The sequence below is a fragment of the Phaseolus vulgaris genome, chromosome 5 (assembly GCF_051622355.1).
Source record: "Phaseolus vulgaris cultivar YP4 chromosome 5, ASM5162235v1, whole genome shotgun sequence".
NCBI lineage: Eukaryota > Viridiplantae > Streptophyta > Magnoliopsida > Fabales > Fabaceae > Phaseolus > Phaseolus vulgaris.
This window is the reverse complement of record NC_143502.1, coordinates 38393540-38407363: the sequence shown is the minus strand read 5'-3', so window position 1 is coordinate 38407363 and position 13824 is coordinate 38393540. Positions and strand designations below refer to the sequence as shown.

At 37.2% G+C, this 13824-nt stretch overlaps 1 protein-coding gene across 1 annotated transcript; it reads right to left on the bottom strand.

The window, feature by feature from the left end:
- Nucleotides 1-300: 300 nt before the first annotated feature.
- On the bottom strand, nt 301-1566 carry LOC137836137 (uncharacterized). The gene is made up of 3 exons (XM_090302956.1): nt 1280-1566; nt 761-1157; nt 301-675 (listed from the first exon to the last, which is right to left on the bottom strand). The coding sequence occupies exons 1-3, from the start codon at nt 1564-1566 to the stop codon at nt 301-303; spliced, it is 1059 nt and encodes a 352-aa protein (XP_090159082.1).
- Between the last annotated feature and the right edge of the window lie 12258 nt (nt 1567-13824).

The following is a 13824-nucleotide window of genomic DNA, read 5'->3' as shown; positions in this document are numbered from 1 at the left end:
TTCTGAACCACCAGCTTCACACTATAAAAATAACAACATATCCTACCAATGTTGTCAAACTCGTAACTCGTTGGTGGGTCGGAGAGGGAAAAAAAACTCGTAACTCGGGGATCGTAACTCGACTCGGAAGAGTTACTATTCGTGTTACTATACATAAGATAATTAAAAATACATTCATAATTCATGAAATGGTTGCAATACATAACATAATTTAACATAGATTCATAATTCATAAAATGTTTCAAATACATAACATAATTAAAAGAAAGTAGATTCAAGATAATGTTTAATACAGATAAACTATCCAACAAAATCATTCGCATTAATCATAGGATAATCATCTTCATCCTCCAAAAAATGTTCATTTTCATTATAATCAATTGGAGGAACTTCCAAATCATTATCATCATCAATTGGAGGAACCTCCAAATCATTAATGGATGAGGCAATTGTTGCTCCTCTACTAGCTCCAACTTCAAGTAATATGTCTTTATCTAAACCATGTAATGTTTCATTTTCCTCCATAATCCATTCATCATCAGAAGAAAGATCATCAACCGTATATTCTTTTGTCTTTCTAACATCTTTTTTCTTCGTCAATCTTGAATTAGTCATCACAAACACCACATTATTCATAGTCATTTGATGTAAACAATTTCTTTTCTTAGTGTGAACCTAAATAATTATAAAAGTAGTTAACACATCATATGATCATCTAAAAAATAATTATGAAATCACTTTCGATAATTTAAATTCTTACCCTTTCAAAAGCACTCCAATTACGCTCACAGCCAGATGAACTACAAGTCAAATTCAATACTCTAATTGCAAATCTTTGTAGTTCTGGATGTTCATCACCATATGATTCCCACCATTGTGATGGAGTTTTGGTCTTGAGTCCAAGTTGAGCTAAGGGAGTACCATACAATCCATACTTGCTCTTGAAACTCTCTAATTGAAAATCAATTTTACTCATCACATCAAGGTCTCTCACCAACCTCTCCAAACATTCATACATTCCTCGTTTCACCTCATAATCAACTTTAAAGTCAGGATGATAGTGTAACATGAGATTAAGATAATAGCCCGCAGCATGCAACGGCCTATGCAATTGGTTATCCCATCTCCGATCAATGATTTCCGAAAGGGGAGTGTAGCTAAATAAGATAAAAATAAATAAATAAATCTCCAACATGTTGTGTAAATGTAGGTTGTAATTTTCTTACCATTGGCGATTGTGTCGTGATGGAGTGGTATTTTCTTTTCAAAATCTTCCAACATTAGATCAATGCAATGGGTTGCACAAGGAGTCCAATACAACTTTTTCCTCTTTTGCATTAACAACTCCCAAGCTGCTTTATAATTTGTTGCATTATCCGTTACAATTTGGATGACATCTTCTTCCCCAACCTCTTCAACAATATCATCCATCATTTTGAAGACTTTGTCAGTTGTCTTGCCTATATCATATGCATCAATAGACTTCAAAAAGATCGTTCCCCTTGGACTATTTACCAAAAAATTTAGTATAGTCCTCCTCTTCCTATCGGTCCAGCCATCTGTCATTATTGTACATCCATATTTTTTCCAAAAAAGTTTATGTTCTTCTACAATCAGATTTGTCTTCTTAACCTCTTGCTTCAAGTATTTCACTCTTATTTCATAATAGGATGGTGGCTTTATTTCAAGTATTTACACCTTAAGTTCCTTGTTTTTCCATCAACAGACACACAGTGCTTCCATGCTGAATCAGTTCTTCCACTAGCCATTATAAATGATCACCCAAATGAGCGAAAGGCAGTGGCAGAGCGGAGACAACGCGATCGCGAAGCAGAGAGAGTGTGAAGGCGCGGTGTTCGCGGTGGTGCGCGAAGGCGGCGGCGCAACGCAGTGTTCGCGATGGTTCGCGAAGGCGACGACGGCGAGCAGGAATGTGCGCGGTGGTGCGCGAAGGCGGCGTCAACGAGAAGGAGCGACGGCGACAAGCACAAGCAGCGGCACAAGTTAAGAAAAATTAGGGTTTCGTTTCAGATTAGGGTTTCAGTTTTTAAAATTAGGGTTTTATTGATTTAGGGTTTTCTATTTGGGTCGCGTCATGGATCGCTGGGGCCCATGAATCGTCTGATCCAGCCCTTGGATCGCTAGATTGCTCCGATCCAGAGATGGTCTGATACCATCTCCAGTCTAACGCGATTTTGCCTAGAAAGATCGTAAACTCGGAAGATCGGCGAGTTAACTCGCGATCTTGACAACACTATATCCTACAATATAAATGAATAAAAGAAAACAAGAGAAACAGAAAGTGTAACCAATTTGCATTAATAACTTCTCAATCAATTTGCATCAAAACGTCCTTGTACAAAAACAAACCACAGTAAACACAAATGAAGTAGATCAAAATCAAAGTGAACCGAAACCACAACAATAAATACAAACCAAAATCAGAATAAAAACCTCCTAAACTAATCTTTCACTCACCGCGAAAATAGGCAACAGTTCTCTCAGCTCAACTTCTACAACCACCGCCACTTCCAAAACCTATGACGCACCATTGAAACAAAGAAAGAAAATCAGAGACAATGAAAAGAGAGCGAAATGAAAAGAGAGCGAAATTTCCTTACTAGTAGCAATGGCACCAACTGAAAATTGAGGGAAAAGCGAGTGAAATGCAAGATTCACAAGGAAAGAGGAAAAAATGAAACTGAAAACTAAGGCAAATGCAAGAGTGAAATGGAAGATTGATAGGAATGAGGAAAAAATGATAGAGTGAAATGAGAGACTGAAATGCGAATGGGAAAAAAATTTGTAAAGTTAGTTTCAAAACCCTGACGTCAAAGCTACGGCGCGTACCACATGCAACCATTGACGGCAAAGCAAGGGCTCAAACTGACACTTAACCTTAGAGACGGTAAAGTCCAGTCCCAATGTTGGCTACTCCATTGTCATCAACGGCCAAACCCTTGCTGCCTTTCTCAAGCTTGGTGCGCGCGCGTTCATTGGATGAGTGTGGGTGCAACCACGGTTAGACGTTTCAGCCTCCAACCCACTGTAGAGTCCGTTTAGCACTTGCAAAAACTTTTGGACGTTGGTTGTGTGTGCGTCAACTCATTCAACTTTTCCTTCCTGGAGTCTATTTGTGTCTGTTTTGCGTCTTCACAACCCACACTTTGGTGCATGTTCTTTTTCCTACCTTCTGTGGACACTGAGTCTAATACTGTTATCATGTAAGGGACGCTTAAATTTGTTCTCTAAATTACTTTTTTCTTGTAAATACTTTTCATAAATAAGATTTTTCTAGTAGCAAGTTATATTCGTATATATTATCAGTTTTATGTTCCAGTTATTATCATCATTATTATCTCTAAAAAACATCTACATCTATAATTATCTTCATTAAAAATCAAGTCTCAAGCATAATATTAATGTTTTAGAAACTATAAGGATCGATGTTAACCCATCTATTGATGGATATTACTCTATTATGAAATATAAGAAAAAAATGTTTTAGAAATAGTCGCCCGTGTAAATCACATTTATGAATGCGGTTATGGTAATAGCCGAACTTGTAAATCTTGCGCTGAATTTACAAATACGACTATGGTAAATAATCGTCCTTGTAAATTGTGTTTTTTTAGTGCAATTTGTTTAGTGCTAATTCCCATATAAATTAATGTGTTCAGTTATATATACCCAGTCAGACAAATACATAAATTCAGAGAATCAAATTATATATATTGGTCAAAATGTATTACAAACGCTAATCAAATTATATATAATTCCTACACTATTCATCAACTATCCTAGAGTTATAAAAATTTATGAAATATGTGGGCCAAGAATGTCTCACATATGTTATGGCTTCCGAAGACATTGGTGCTTCATATGTGAAGAACTGCATTTCAAAATATGGTTGACATAAATTAGTTTTAAGATACATATATGTTCAAGAATTATAAAAATAATTTAACATATCATGTTACCTCTTTCCAATCACTTTTAAGTCCTATTCTTACAATGGTAATCATCCATTGCATAACGTAATAGTCACACTCATAGTTTCCTGGTTGTTTATTACACTATAATTCAATAAAAAGTAAAAGTTAGTATATTGATAAACAATGAAAAGAGAAAGAAAAAATTACAAACCTTTAATGTTATCCAGTTCAAATTTTGAAAAAACCTCGTTAGTAGATGGTTAATTAGTAACATACAAATTTAAGTTTATAATGTACTTACGTATCAATGATATTCTTAAGACTTTGGGATATCTTCTTGTGTAGGGAACAAAACCACAATATAGTCTTATCAACCATTGATAAAACAAGTAACTGTCAATGACTCTTATATCATCCATGAAAAAAGTTAGTAAATATTTAAAACATGAAATAGTAATAATTGACGACATATAATTAAACTTACTCATTAATATAAGGACATAAATAAATTTGTTTTTCCAGGGTGTTAGTGATGTATGATTGAGTCTCATTTATCTTTGTTCCAGTGGGATTTGTATATGCAGGATCTAAAAATCCATACACATTTTTCTTCTCCTTAGTGGGATAGACTCCATGCAAAAACCTACAAATTATTAGTTAAAGCATAATCAATAATAATTTAACATAAAGTAAATTAAAATATAGGTAAAGATACTTACATCATAAATAACAAACATCATAAATAACAAGTTAATTATGTATTTTATTTTCATTCTCTTTTTTTTTTTTAAGTTGAAGCATATAATAAAATATATTGTTTTCGTTAAATTAAATGAAGCATTTGTCTCCATTATCCAACAAAACAAAAAAACTTAAATAGATAATATTTCTTAATGGTAACTTGAAAGTGATATTCCAAAAATTGTACTGTATATGATTTGATTTAAATTATTTATTAAGTTTGACCTATTTATTTAATATAAGTATTTGTTTTTAATCTCGACATTTTGAAAAATAGTTTGGGGCTTTAAGTCCCCTTTCAAAAAAATTTAATAATTTGTGGTTTAGTTTCATTCTATTAGGTAGCTTTTTTTAAAATTTAATTTTTTTGTTTTATTTTTTTTTAATTTGAAAACTAATAAAATATAACGAAATAATAACTAGTTAGGTATTGATTAGACTTTCTAAATAAATGACTCTAAAAAATTCACAAAATAGTGTACAAGTTGCTATAAAACTCCTCCGTTCACATAAAAATAATGTAATAAGCTATACACTTAAATATGAATTATTAAAAAAATTCATAGAAAAATATTTATTTAACCACAGATAAAAATTTAATTAACAATAAAAGCATAACAAATATTTTATGCATTCACAAATATTAAGTATATTAACACCATAACATTTTTTTAGCATGATTATATTTTATAACATTTTCATTGTGTATTTCATTTTTATTTTATTGTGATTTTCTTTTGTCATCTTACCCGAATATATAAAAGCTACACTCAGCCCAATTATTTTCCAAGATATTAATCCTTAGCCATTATGGAAATTAAAAAAGAAAATGGGGATGTCATGAGTAAAAGTGGGATGCAATAATGGGTCAATGCATAAGCCCACTGTAATTGGGCTTTAATAGACAGAGAGATTAAGGCAATTGCTTCCTGTACCCGATCAATTATGATTGACACTTGACGAAATTTTAGAAATTCTATTGTGTCTTCTCTTCATTACTTTGAATAAGCCCACTGTAATTGGGCTTTAATAGACAGAGAGATTAAGGCAATTGCTTCCTGTACCCGATCAATTATGATTGACACGAAATTTTAGAAATTCTATTGTGTCTTCTCTTCTTTATTTTGAAAAATAGTGTATGGTGAGCTGCAGAAGGAACTTGATTTTCTTTGGATGATGCTTTCAGATGCAGAAGAGGAGGTTTTACTGGGGTTGTGCTCAGATATCATCATCTGAAAGCCTGGTTTTCGCATTCCAAATGCAGGCGTCCGAAAGTAGATATTTTACTCCAGATATAAAAATGCGCACAACTATATTCCGCACACAAATATCCAGAATCCATTCACACCCTTCCGAATGAAACTATCGCAGTCCACGACTACTACTTTCCGCATACAAACATCCGGAAGTGATTTAAACACTTCTGGATCAACATATCCGCAGCACACAACTTGATTCCGCACAACAATATCCATAAGTCACAAAATGATTTCCGCCTAAAAATGTCCACAACGCAACGCACACGCACACTTTGTCTTCTCCGATGCCTTCTTTGGTGCCTTCGTTCACTGTCGCAGATGATGCTCAAATCTTCACATAACAGTGGATGACCTTCAAACTCTTGGGTTCATCTTTGTTCAAGCCTCCGCTATCGGAGAAATGCAAACGAAGGTGTGAGAATGCGAACCACGGTGTTGGGTGCGAGAATGCGAATCACAGTGTTGGGTGTGTGATTGGGTGCGAGAATGGCAGAGACGAAGGGTGTGTGATTGGGTGCGAGAATGACAGAGACGAAGGGTGTGTGATTGGGTGCACAAAACAATTAACTTAATTTCATTTTCATTAAGGGTACTTTAGTACTTTCACAGACGCAATTGGGTGTAGGTCAGGTTTGATTGGGTGCAAGGAGAATCACCCAGAGATTAAACAGACAAGTTCTTCCTAATACCCAATATTTTAACCCGCATCCAACTTAATTTTTTATTTCTAAAAATATCCTTCATTCTGAAAATGAAAATTTAGAATTGAAAATAATATATTCTAGAAAAGTATATCTGAAATTCAAAATTCAAAATCTCAATCCAGATAAAAAAAAAATCGTAATACATAAAATTCATTATGGAAAAAAAATCCGAAAACATTATGAAAAAAATGATATGTTGGATTTCAACGTGATTAAGTTTTTTGGTATTAAGACTCGTAGTGGTAAAGTTCTTCGTCCTCTTCCTGTTAGATGGAAATTTTCTTCACCAGGTTGAGTTAAAATTAATACTGATGAAGCAGCTAGGGGGTATCCTGGTCTTGCTACTTGTGGAGGTATTTTTCGTGGGAGTATGGGAGAATTTATTGGTGCTTTTTCAGCGTTTCTTGAAGTTCAGACTGCTTTGGTTGCTGAGTTTTGTGGAGTTATACATGCTATGGAGGAAACTCAAAAAATGGGACTTACTAATGTCTGGCTGGAATGTGATTCTGCCTTAGTTTGTGATGCGTTTACTGCTAGGACTACTATTCCATGGATGCTTCGTAATCGATGAAATACTTGTCTTAATTTCTGTGGGATAATTAGGTTTAGGGTTACTCATATTTTTCGTGTGAAGGGAATGCGTGTGCTGATAAGTTAGCTAATTTAGGATTTATTCATAAAGAATCATTTCATTGGTATAATAAACTTCCATCTAATCTGTTCTTAGAATTCTTTATGAATAGGTATAGTCTACCTATGTATCGTTTTTGTTAACATATGGGTTTTGGTCTAGTCCTCCCATATTTTTGTATTTTCTTTCTTTTTTCTTTGTTTTAATAATATTTTTTTCATGTGATGGCAGATGATTGTTATTACTTGAGGTGTAAGCCTTACTGAGATGTCAAGTTGCATAGTGATGCTTAACATGAAAACTTTTTTTTCAAAAAAAAGGATCATAATGCATAACCCTATTCATTTAAGGGTATCTTCGTCCTTTCATATTGAAATTGGGTATAATTACCGATTAAACATCGTAGTTGAAACTTAAAATAAAAGCAAGGTATTTCTTCATGCATTCCGGTTATTTTAAAAATATTAAAATTATTCATTCCTTATTATTTCAAATGTAAAAATTTTGTATTTTTTAATGTGTAATTTGAAATACAAATTTTTTATTCAGATTTATACAAATTTTTTATTTCATAATTTGTGTTTTAAAATAAAAAAAAATCAAAACTTTTAACTTATCGAGTCTATAGTTTAGGAAATTTTCAGATTTGATATTCTAAAATAAAAACATTTAATAAAAAATTTAGGATAATTTGGACATTTTAAAAGTATGGAGTACAAAGAAAAAAAATACACAAAGCTGTAGAAAGAATTTTCCTAAAAACAAACAATGTAATGTATAATATAGACAAAATGAATCTTCTTTGCGTAATTACACCATCGATTTTTTTTAATGAAAACGCTTATTTTTTATTTGACATGTATTTCACACACTTTACCAAAAACTAACAATAGTTAATGTTGTATTTGTTTGGGATTATATTCATAGAGTCATTATAGAGATTTTCTTGAGTATATTTGGATGGATTTGTATGAAAATAAAATAAAATGAATTAAATGTAATTTTATTATGTTGTTCTTACATAAGAGTGATTTTTTCACGAGTCCTGGTGGTTTGTTTTATTATTTGAAAAAAAATGAAAAAACATTTTGAATGAAATCACGTAAACATTGTAATTGTGAGTATGTTAATTACGACAGAACAATAGATTAAATTGGTAAGTGTTGTACAATTACAATAGATTAAAAACGTATAAGGAAGGATTTCAAGGATGGTAAGGTTGGAAGTTGAGCAAGGAAAGGCTCTACTTGAGATGAGCATTGATTCTTTGAATGGGGGAGAGAAAGTGGTTAACTCATTTATGCTTTGTTTGAATTATGGAGTGAAAAGAAGAAAGTGAATTTGAAATGATTTGGAGAAAAAGTGTAAAAAAAGTTAAGGTCTTTAGATTAAGGTAAATAGAGTGAAAAGTATAAAAAAAATTTATAAAAGATTGTGAATGATGTGATGAGTGTAATTGAAATTATATATTTTTTAATTGATAAAAAGATAAGTTTACAAATTTATCCTTATATTTAAAAATGGTTAAAAATTAATTTGATATAATTATTTATAAATTATAATTATTTTTAATTAAAATATTATTTAAATATATATAATTATAAATATTTGATAAAAAATTATTTTAATATTAAATAACATTATATTTTTTATCTTTACTTTTTTAATTAATATAATTATTATATAAATTTATTTTTACTATTATTTATATTTATAATTTATTATATATAATATGATTAATTATGTTTTTTATAATAATTATTTTTTTATAATGTTTATATTTTTATATTTAAATTATAATTAAATTTTAAATAAATAATAATAATTTAAGTTTAAAATAAAAAAAAGTAAAAAAATAAATTAAAATTAATTAATTAAAAATATATATATACCACTTTCTTCAATTTTAACCTCCACCATATCTATTTTTTAAATTTCCAAAACTACCCTCCTGCACCATAACAATTTTTTAAATTTCCAAAACTACCCTTATTCCAAATTAAAAAATCCAAAATAATAATTATAATTGAAAAATAAAAAAATACATGCTGGAAAAATAATTCTGAACACAAAACTAAAAATACATTCTGGATGAAAAATTTCAGAATAAAAAATATGTTCTGAAAATTGAAATCCAAAATATTTCAGATAAAAGTTTTAAAAATAATTTTTCCATTTTTATGTAAGGTTATTTTCGTCATTTAGTAGGGGTATTTTTATCATTTTCTAGAACTGATTGGATGCATGCTGAAATTAATATGGTGGAGGAAGAAATTGACAAGTTTTTTTTGTAGTTTTTTTTTGTTGTTATTAGGTGGTTTTCTGTCGTGTTTCAACGTCTTTCTTGTCTGCATGGATACAAACAAAGTCTTAATGTGGAGGACTGACATTGGGCCTCACGATGGGGGGAGCCGCATGCTGATGGCATTTATGGTATTGATAGGGAGCAATCACAAAGTGGGGAGCAACATGCAGCGAGCCATTATGGCTGCCACGTTGGAGAAGTGAATGCGCAGGAGGAGAGGGGCCTGGAGGTCGTAGACATTAATGGTGACGGGGAGAGGAGAGGAGTTGATTGGTGGGCCAGGTTCAGCAATTGATGAGGTGGAGCAGTCTGGAGGGGTATTGAAGGGGGTTGTCGGGGCAGCTCAGCTAGTGGTCGGTGACAGTAGGTCCGTGTAGGGGGCACGGGGATTAATAGCTTCTCCACCGAGTTGCAGGGATGGAGTTAGTAGGTAGAAGGGTGTTTTAGCGTTAGAAACACGTGAAAGGTGCGGTCTTTCTCGGATTTGGATTATTCTGGGGTCCGTTTAAAAAAGTTTGTAAATTTGGACAATTCGTGACAAGGTTTGTAATTTTTTAAAAGAGATTACATGTTGGTAAAAAAAAAATGACGTAAAAAAAACCTATCCATAATCATTACAAGAAAATCATGACATAGAAATTAATTTTTAGAGACAAAAAATAATTAGTTGCTATAGTGACTAAATTAAGGACCATTTTAGAGATTAAAATAATTTTGGTTTCTAAATTAGTTTTTATTATTGTTAAATGATTTTTAAATTGGTGTCTAATTAGCAACCAAGATTTTTGTTACCAATTATTTAGATTCTAAATTTGGTAGATGGATGATTGTTGTTGCTTGAGGTGTCAGCCTAAATGAGAATGAGAAGTCTAAGTTGCATACTGTTCTCGAACTAGGTTGGGGACTGGGAGAACTATTGTCTTCGGATGTCACTCGGTCGGTCGTGCTTCACTTCCTCCTTCGGTCCTTCACACTGAATGACTCCTCAAGCGGGTGGGGTACCTGCAGATGGCACTCCAACGCTCAAGTCAGTGGGGTATCGTATTCGGCTGGTTAGAATACTGTAGATAATGACGTACCTTCTTCCTTGGAATGCGTGATATTTATATTACCTTGATGGGCCCTTGCTGTTGGGCCGGATTAGGGGGTTGTTTAGTGATTAGGGTTGGATTAGGTCGTTTCCTAACCGTAGGTTAACCTTTGCTAATTGGGTCAACATTTGACTTGAGCACCTTGTGTCGGTCGGCAACACATGACACGTGGTCGACCTCGTACCTTAAAGTATGGTCTTGACGCGTGGGTTGACCGGGTCAATAGATCGGTCGGCCGTCCCGGTACAGTTGCCTCCCAGGCTCGAGAGATGGTACAGCCGAAGAGTCTGAAGAATGGGTCTCGGGCGGACTGTGTAATGATGAGTGAAGTGATGTTTGGGGGCGCCTGAGCGATTGACGTGACGCGCATTAATGAGGGGTTTTTCTGGGCGCCAAGCGATGCGAACCGTTGGATCAAACGAATCCAACAGTTGAGGTTCTTGCGACGTTTGGGATTCCGAGGTCCTCCCGGGCTATAAATAGGGGCTGGGAGTAGTAGCGCTCCACGCGTTATCTTTGTTTAAGCTCCGACAATCCGAATCAACCCGACCGATTTCAGTTGCCTTCTTCGTTCGTCCAAAGGTTAGTCATGTCTGCTCCTTCTGAGTCTCCCCCCGCTTGTTCGTCGTCGTCTTCTCCTTCTTCTTCTTCTTCTTCTTCCTCCGGCCAAGCCGTCCCGGTCGGAGATGTGGGAAGTGTCCCTTCTCCGGGGTTGGTAAGGGAGGACGCTGGTAACGCGTCGGACCGTTCGGGCCCTTTTGAGGGGCCGCGACCCCACGCGGGCCCGGTTTGGGTAGATCCCCGGGTGTGCAAGGTGTCGTCCCTCTTTTATACCGACGCCTCCGTTGCCGAGTTCTTGAACGAGGTTCCTGTTTTGAAGGCTTCGGCCGAGGAATCTCTGTTGGCGTTCGGTCCCTGTTCTTTGGGGGACCGTGTTTATAGGGAGCGGTCGTCTAATGAGCCTCCCTTTTTCTTCATGTATAGCTGTCTCTTTGCGGACCTTCACGTATCTCTCCCTTTTGATGCCTTTACGGCCGGGGTCCTTAGGGAGCTCAATGTGGCTCCGACCCAGCTTCATCCCAACTCTTGGGCGTCCATGCAGGCGTTCCGCATTGTCTGCCGAACGTTCGGGTTGCGTCCCTTTCCCGTTTGTTTTCTCCACTTCTACTCTTCCTACCCAGCGAAGCTGATTAGCTGGCAGTCTTTAGTCAGTCGGGCGGGTAGTGTGTTGTTTAAGTCCTTCACGGCCTCTTACAAGAACTTTAAAGAAAAGTTCTTTAAAGTGTACGTGGAGCCGGCCGGAACGCGCTACTTTTTCGACAAGGTTGGCCGACCCCGCTTTCCGTTATTTTGGTCGCGAAGTCCAACAAAGATAACGGATTGGCCGCGACCGGCTTATCCGAGCGAGCATGAGCGGGAGATCTTCTCTTTGTTCGATAACTTTCCTAAGAAACTCCCCGCTTGGCCGCTTATGTCGTTGTACAGTGCGACCAATCACGAGGAAGCTTTCGAGGGTATGCCGTTTACATTTGTCCCCTCGCCCCCTCTTCCATTGTTTTCTTTCTTTGTCTGACCGATTCTCCTTTTATTTGCAGAAATCGCCAAGCGAGAGATCCCCCAGGCGGTCGAGATGTTGCACACGTTCAAGAACAAGCTAAACGAGAAGAGGGGGGCCACAAGTGCTAGGCCCCGGGTCGAGGAGAGTGCCCGGGCGGGCCCCTCGAAGAAACGCGGTCGTGAGGGTGATAACATCGCCCGCACGGTCCGAGAGGCAGGGCAGATGCCGGTACCCCCACCCAGTCGGTCTGCCAGGGGTGCCTCTCCCGCCACCGATGATTTCAACCGCTCCATTCCGACGGCGGTGGCGGTACCTATAGCCTCATCCGATGCTTCGGCTTTAGCCTTGCTGGGGGGCGACCGGACTTTCAGCCGGGCCATCAGCTTCAGATTGCCCTCCGACCTTGAGGAGGAGATTAAGTCGGTCCCTGAGGATGATCTTCTCGATGGTGGTATCGAGATGATCTGCTGGGGACTGGTGCTGGCCCGGCGGGGTGCCAAGGCTCGGAGGGGCCATGCGGAGGAGATTTCCCGCCTTGAGCATGAGCTGCAAGAGGCGGGTCATAATTTGAAGCAGGCCATGGAGGCCAACACAACTTATGAGAAGCAGCTGTGTGCGCAAACTGCCGAGCTGGAGTTGCGCTAGAGTCGGCTGGCCGAACTGGAGAAGGCCGACGCTGAGAAGGCTGAGGAAGTTGTGCTTCTCCGCAAGGCGTTGGAGAAGGCCGATCGCCGGGCCTCGTTGGCGGAGAAGGAGGCCGTTGCCGAGCGGCAGGGGAAGGAGGCGGCTGAAGCCGAGGTTTTGAAAACCATGGAGGATACCATGGTTTTGATTAACCAAAGTTTTGACTTGGCCGTCTGCCAAGCTGAGGTTCTTTACGGAGGCCCTCCACCTTCTGGTCAATTTGACCAAGAGATGGAGGTTGTTGATGGCCGCTTGGTGCCTGCTGGGGGCAGTCAGCCTGCTGAAGAGACCGATCCTTCTACCGCCATTCTGAACGTTGAAGATTAAGGCGGTCGGTTAGTATATGTTTTTGTTCCCCTGGGGTCGGGGTGTGGCCCCCACCTTTCTGATTAATACAAGTGTGTTTTTTATCCTTAATTACTTCTGCATTTTCTGGACGAACGAGCCTTTACGAGCCGAGTGGGTTGGAACAATTAACCTTAAATCGTGGTAAAATTAACTAAGTAAAAAGAACTAAGTGACCGGTCGGTAGATGAAATCAACTGAGTGACTTGTGATAATTAAAATCAACCAAGTGATTGTAACGGACTTCGATCAGTCGGTCGTTCTTTAGCGAATTCGATTTAGGCGGGTTTTACTGTGTTTAGGCAGACTTTGGTCCTGGCCGAACCGTGTGTGTTACGGGAGGGTATGCCGGTTAAGGCTACATCCTGGTCGGACCGTGTGTGTTACGGGAGGGTATGCCGGTTAGGGCTACATCCTGGCCGAACCGTGTGGGTTACGGGAGGGTATGCCGGTTAGGGCTACATCCTGGCCGAACCGTTCATGTCATTTGTTATACACACTTATGTACGAAACGCCTCGTTAAAACCTCTCCGACCGATGGATCGGCCGGTCGAGGAAAGAGTGCGTATAT